Source organism: Cryptotermes secundus, unplaced genomic scaffold (assembly GCF_002891405.2).
Source record: "Cryptotermes secundus unplaced genomic scaffold, Csec_1.0 scaffold1171, whole genome shotgun sequence".
Lineage (NCBI taxonomy): Eukaryota > Metazoa > Arthropoda > Insecta > Blattodea > Kalotermitidae > Cryptotermes > Cryptotermes secundus.
The window spans coordinates 94,614-102,093 of NW_019743669.1; the positions used below are offsets into that span (position 1 = coordinate 94,614).

The 7,480-nt window shown below is 38.0% G+C and overlaps 1 protein-coding gene across 6 annotated transcripts in view; it reads left to right on the forward strand.

Moving 5' to 3' along the window:
* LOC111874242 (cleavage and polyadenylation specificity factor subunit 1) overlaps positions 1-7,480 on the forward strand; it is a 150,656-nt gene that overhangs the window by 14,874 nt on the left and 128,302 nt on the right. For all 6 annotated transcript variants that reach the window (XM_023869575.2, XM_023869574.2, XM_023869573.2 and 3 more), the window contains one exon: positions 2,931-3,096. In XM_023869575.2, coding sequence (XP_023725343.1) covers positions 2,931-3,096 — 166 coding nt within the window. The remainder of the gene's footprint in view (positions 1-2,930; positions 3,097-7,480) is intronic.

Sequence of the window (7,480 nt, forward strand, 5' to 3'; positions counted from 1 at the left end):
TAACTTTCACTTCACACATTTTGCAAAATAAAATTTCTCCGTCAGTACTAAAATATTTGTCACCAAACTCTTTAATAAAACCACGCAACTTCACGCTATTAGAGCACTTGAGTTTAGGCATCTTGAAACTATACTGAACAACTGAAGTTATGAATACAGTACTGTATTGGACGGGTTTCGGGGAGAGTGTAGAAATTTACCGCTTTGTGGATGGAAAAATTTTTCACCAATATGCAAGAAACAAACTGGACTTCAGGTATCACTGCAGTGGAGGAGAAAAAGAGACACAGACAGACAGAGGCAGAGGTAGCAATTTCTCTTTTCAAAGTGGTTGATTCTACGCCAGGTCAAGAACCGTTACCCTTCACACTGTACAGTATTCCTTCAAATCCCGTTACACAAGGCCAAATATTTCTAAGAAATGAAGTTCCAAATAACATCGTTGCCAATACTTGCAAATATATTTCTGAGCAATAAGTGAAACTCACCTAAAATATGACCAAAAATATGATTTTATATCACTTCGGGCCCAAATATGACCTAAAGCTAAAATATGGTTTAAATATCCATTTATATGACCAATAAAAACCATATTTTCATGTTCACAAGAGTCAGAAATGCATTTATATTTAATTATACATGTGAAAAGATGCCAGGATAAAAATATGACATGTCATAGAAATCCGAGTCCTAGTTATAAATATGGTTTATCATTCTAAGAGATGAACAGAGGTTGAGGATGTTTGAAAACAAAGCACTAAAATGTTTGTACCTAAGAAAGTTGAAATAACTGTAATATAAAGAAATTGCATAATATGGAAGCTCCTATTATATATTCACTTAATATTGTTATTGATGATAAAATTCAATAATGATCTATTGGAAGAGGCATGTAGAAAGCTGGTGAAAGCGATAAATGTATATATTAAAGCTTAAAACAGAAAGTCTCACAGTAAGAGACCACCTCAGACTGTGTATGAATGGTAAGATACCATGAAAAGTCATCTTAGGCGAAGAGGTTATGAAGGCGTAATTGAGATTCAATTGACTCATGATAGGATACAGTAGCAGGCCTCTGTGAATGTAGAAGTGAAACTTTGTCTGCCATAGCATTAGGAAGTTTCTTCACCAGCTGCTTAAGGAAGATCCTGCACTGTGAAATTTGTTTGTTCTTATAAAAACTCTTAATTTGTTAAATGATACAAACTCTGTCCCAAGTGCAAACAATATATATTTATATGTCTTTGATCTTGTTCTTTCTGCACTACATGTTTCGGCCTCTATCGGCCATCATCAGGTGTATACTCTTAACGTTGCTGCCACACTGAACCCAGTCTAAAACTTAACATTTAAAAACACAATGTCACATTCTTCGTATTATCACCATCTACATCGTTGATATGTGTCTGGTATGTAGATTATGTTGCACACGTCAAACCCGATATTCTTGTAGTAGCACTCTAAAAATCTTTAGTTATGATGTTTTTAAAACCTTTTAAAATTTTCTCTAAATTTTAAATTTAAAATTTAAAATTCTTAGGGTTACTCGCCCTATGTCTAAGTGCTGGAGCGGCTAGTTCTTGTTTTCACACTGTACAGGTGTTATCTGTAATATACAAATATTCGTATTATTATTTTATGTACGTAATATTTTCTGTACGTAATATTTTCTTATGTGTGTATATTGTTATTTGTACTTACTTAATGTAGTCTTCTTGTGTGGGTGCCGCTGCTTGTCTGTACTACGTGTGCTGTCTGCTGTATTGTGTGCTGTGTTTTATGTTAGTGAGTGTAGGGGGGAATGGGTAGTGGGGAGAGAGAGGTACCGTTAGTCTGTGTAGATTTCGTGTATCGTTTGAAATATGGGATTGTGTGTTTCTATGTGTGTATCATTCATGTGTAAGCCTTTCTTACTTATTTTATATATATGGTATTTCTCTAATGTATTTAAATGTCTGCCCTTCTTTCCCGTTGTTACAACTTCCATTACGTCTGTTATTGTTCCGTATGCATGTCCTGTATTTAGTATGTGATTTGAGTACCCGGAATTGCTATCATTATTTCTAATATCATGTATATGTTCTTTATATCTAGTGCTAAATGTTCTGCCTGTTTGCCCAATGTATTTCAATGGGCAATCTACACATTTCATTTGGTATATGCCACTTTTATTGTATTTATCTAATTGTGATTTTTGTTTGAGTATATTTCCTATTGTGTTTCGTGTGCGGAATGCTACTTTTATCTGTGTGTCTTTGAAAAGTTTTGTAACTTTTCTCACTTCTTTTGTACTATATGTAAATGTGGCCCACTTTGTTTTATGTTGTTCGTCGTCATGTATGTTTGGTTTTTGTTTTCGTGTTGTCTGATTTAATCTATTGATTATGTTTGTGCTGTATCCGTTGTTATGTAGTATGTTTTTAATAATTTTAAATTTTAAATTTAAAATTTAGAGAAAATTTTAAAAGGTTTTAAAAACATCATAACTAAAGATTTTTAGAGTGCTACTACAAGAATATCGGGTTTGACGTGTGCAACATAATCTACATACCAGACACATATCAACGATGTAGATGGTGATAATACGAAGAATGTGACATTGTGTTTTTAAATGTTAAGTTTTAGACTGGGTTCAGTGTGGCAGCAACGTTAAGAGTATACACCTGATGATGGCCGATAGAGGCCGAAACATGTAGTGTAGAAAGAACAAGATCAAAGACATATAAATATATATTGTTTGCACTTGGGACGGAGTTTGTATCATTTATCGTGTAGAGTGCAACAGGATGCTTAAATATAATATTCTTAATTTGTTCTTTGGTAGAAATTATATTTGAGTAAGAGCTTTAGTTGCTAGATCAGTGGTGCTGTGTTACCTGCATAAGTTACATGACATGCTGCTTTCTAACTGCATCTTTTCCCTGTTGTAGACCTGTGTGTGTGAGGAGAATTACCTGTTTCTTGGGTCCAGGCTGGGCAACTCGCTGCTGCTCAGGTTTACAGAGAAGGAGCAGAGCACTGTGCTCACATTGGAGGAGAAGACATATGCTGCAAAGTCTGACCAGCCAGTGAAGAAGAAGCGACTAGATACACTAGGTATGTTGTATCCTGGTGAGCATGTATTTTCTTGCGTACCTTATCTCAGTAGATTCTCATGTAAAAACTATCTAAAACTAGGATTCTAGACAAGGTCTGAAGCTTGTTAAATTAAGAATGCCGTGGTATGAACACTTGTTATGCTTGGACAGCAGTAGCATTTTATTGACTGTAAGTAGTTTAATAGAAATAAGTACAAGTTTTACCTTGCATGTTTTGGCCATTATTGTCTCTCATTAGAAGGCATAACCAGCAGTGTGTGAGCTTGTGTGTATGCACATGCATGTAATTCTTGCCTGCTAGTATAAGAGGGCTATGCAGGTCATTGTCTCTATTTAGAATTTCTGGTGATATTGTACCCCAGTCCCCACTAAACCAGAAACATGTTACGTTTTATACCTCTGTTATTTTGTTTCAGCTGACTGCAGAGGTCAGTGGTTTTGTTCAGAACTTTACATCGAGCCCTCACTTTCCATCCACACCCCATCCCAACTCCAACTTTTATTTGTTTTGGTCATCTTTGATGCATTCAGGTACTGCTGTCCCAGAACTTAATTGTCTTCGCCTGTAAATCCTTGAATAGTCATGAATGGAATACTGAGGGAATGATTTATGATAAGGACATACCTGGAACCTGAATCTTTTCATTTAACAGTGACCCTCTTAACACAAATGTTTATAACCAATTTACAGCAGGAATTTGATTTGTTTCATTCTGGTCTGTCACACTAATAATATCATGAAAAGTTGAACAGTTCCATCTGGTGTGACTGGTGAAGATTTTTCTTATTTCAATTATTCATGCCCTTACATGTTTCAGTCTTCAGAGACCATCATCAGAGGAACAGCTTTACATCCATACAGTTAGAAGCTACTATTATAATATATGTTCTGAAAGTTAAAATGTATACATAAAATATTGATAATATACAATTGGGTATAAAAGCTGAAGTCTTTACAACTACAGCGGCTGTTCCAATACATTAAAATATTTATGATTGGTTGGTTAACCTTCCAGTGCCGGGCGATGTACATAGCACATCGGCATTTAAATGCCACATCTCGCCGAGTGATGTCGTGCTTCTTGTGCTGCTTTTCATGTAAAGTAATACTTTAGCTATGAAATGAAAGAGGAAATTTCTGTTTATCATTTCGTATATTCGTTATACCACTTTGAACTTCCCGGGGTATTTTTTTTTTTCATTAGAAGTCTCTCAAGAAGTTTTGTAGCTCGCCGTCTAGGGTGCAGTATTGCCTTACAAATCTATCTCCATCTGTTGGAGAGTTAGGAACTAAATATGCTAGGTTTATAGTCTGTGATCTTGCGTGTTGGTCGAAGCAAAGTCTGTGCTCTCTCTGCATGTTGGTCGAAAAAAAAAATCGATTTCCATTCAGCCAGTGACGAGTGCTGCCTCTTGAACGGAATGAGAAACCACGTGTAGAAAACCTAACAAGAAAGATACATGACACTGACCTCTCATATGACAGCAGTTGGAAATGATAAACAAAAGGGAACCTCAAGGAATGCAAACAAGGCATTTGCCTTGTTTGCATTCCTTGAGATTCCCTTTTGTTCCACATAGCTAATGCGGTTTGCATGTAGTAGCCATGGCTGGAACAAGCAAGAGACGTTCGTGTGTGTTGAGTGATGAGGACATACAGTGTTTGGTTGAAAGTGATTCGGAACAAAGTCTATCAGATTCGGATTTTGACTCTGAAAACGAGTTAGATGATCGTGATTTGATGGATGCTGTTGGAAATGAGGGCAGCGATGAAGATAACAGTGCAAATCAAGAATTCGTTTGGGAGGATATGCAGAACTATAGGGGTCAGAGAGAACATTTCACGGGCAGTGTCGGAACTCAAGGCCCTGCGAAAGACGTAACGGAAATTGTGGACGTTTTCAAGTTGTTTTTCGACAAGGAACTTATTGAGACCATAGTCGCAGAAAAAAATAGATACGCGGAGCAGTTTCTACGGGGGCGTGAACCATCAGCGAGGTCGCATTCTAAGGCATGGAAACCCGTGACAGAGGGAGAGATTTATGTTGTCTTGGGTTTGTTCATGCTCATGGGCATTGTACAGAAACCAACTCTTTGGTCTTATTTTACAACAAAAAGAGTAATTTTAACACCGGGATTTAGAGACATTATAACGCCAGACAGACTGGAGCTAATACGTAAATATTTGCATTTTGCCAACAATGAAAACATCAGCATTTTTGAAGGACCCAAAAAACTTTTCAAAATCTACCCAGTAATTTTCCATCTCAATAAGAAATTTCAGGAACTCTTTTCTCCCAAACCAGGACATTTCAGTTGACGAATCTATAACACTTTGGAAAGGCCGTCTGTCTTTCAAACAGTACCTCCCTCTGAAGGCAGCCAAATTTGGAATTAAAACTTACGAGTTGTGTGACTCCACCACTGGGTATTTATGGTCATTCATTGTATATACAGGCAAGGATACAGAACTTCACTCCCCCTTGATCACAGCGGACACCAACAAAACTTCAGCCATTGTCCTGAAACTGGTAGAACCTCTCCTGAATCAAGGTCGGACTCTGTGGGTAAATAATTTTTACAATTCCCCAACTCTTGCCAGTGTACTGAAGATAACGCACAAGACCGACTGTGTTGGCACTCTGAAATTGAATCGTAAGAATGTGCCTCCAAAAGTGAAAAACACTCAACTGAACAAAGGCGAAATCGTGGAACAACATTCTGGACCCGTTTATGTCACAAAGTGGTTTGACAAAAAAATAGTCGCCATGATCTCCACCTATCACAGTCACGACACCAGGACTGTTACAGTTAGAGGCAAGGAGGTGGCGAAACCAGTTTCAGTATTGGACTGCAGTAAGTCAATTTGAAGGACCAGCTGCTTCACCCTTATTTGATCGAGAGGAAGCACATGAATAAGTGGTACATGAAGCTGTTTCGCGGGCTCCTAAATGCCTCAATTCTGAATTCAATGATAGTGTACAGGAGTAACACAGGCACATGAATTCAGCAATTATCATTTAGAATTCAGTTGATTGAGGGAGTGTACAGGAGTAACACAGGCACATGAATTCAGCAATTATCATTTAGAATTCAGTTGATTGAGGGAGTGTACAGGAGTAACACAGGCACATGAATTCAGCAATTATCATTCAGAATTCAGTTGATTGAGGGCCTGTTCATGAAATATGTGAGTGCTGTGGAACATAAAGTGCCGGGTTCACATCCATCAGACAACACAGTGCCCCGTCTAACAGAACGACATTTTATCAGCAAAATTCCTCCAACGGCAATAAAATCTAGACCACAGAGAAAGTGCGTTGTGTGTCAGAAGCACGGGAGGAGAAGGGACACAGTGTACTGGTGTGATGTGTGCGGCGTGGGCCTCTGCATTGAGTGTTTCTGCGACTACCACACGCGACTGAATTTTTAAGGTAATGCAATACTATTGGTCATAATTTTTATACGCTTACTGGCCCAAAAATAATTTTAAAGTAGTGTGGATCAATACTCTAATTCTGTATACTTCTCTGGATGTTGTGTGAAAATCTGAAAAACAAAACTCCAGTTTTTCCCCATTTATTAGGCATTAAGTTAAGTGCGGCATTCTCCGATTTAATTATTTAAATAGCCGCCGGCATTGGAGTGGAAAAACGATTTAAACGCCCCCGGCACTGAAGGGTTAAGACTATTGGAATTCATAAACCAAGCAGGTTCGTATCATCCCTCTTATTATTTTTTTGATGGGGGCCGAATTTGTGCCACATTATGGGTATATTGTATTATTTCAGCAATCCTATTATGTTTTGTAAAAACTTTTGTTATTTTGTCCTACCATTGATGTTGCCCTGTATGTGTTTATGGCACACTGTGTTGTTTTTACTGTTTTAGGGTGTGTTATACCGCATATTTATACTCCTTGTGTTTATGACGCTAGTGTGGGCATGTACTGATGTTGTATTATGACGTCGAACGTGTTATACTGGTTATCACTTTCCTTTGTGTGTTTTTGTTCTTCCATCAATTTGTTGAGCTTATTAAAGTGATATATATACGATATATATATATACGTATATATATATATATATATTGTCGCGTATCGGGCGTATAACGCGACAAATAACTTCACGCCGTATTTTATATAGCGAATCTTATTTCACATNTACGTTACAACTGGCTCGTAGCTGCTATGCAGTTCTCTTATATAGCCGCAGTGTTGCCTGTTGCGTGCCACATCACAGTAGGAAGCGGTGCCCCGTCACCGTGTTTGCGTATAGCCTAGCAACGCTGTTACCTCGTGCCGTCTTACGTCACCGCGCGTTGCGCGTTACATTACCGTGTGGAGGGGGGGGGGGGGGGGGGTTGACTCATCCACCCCGTCA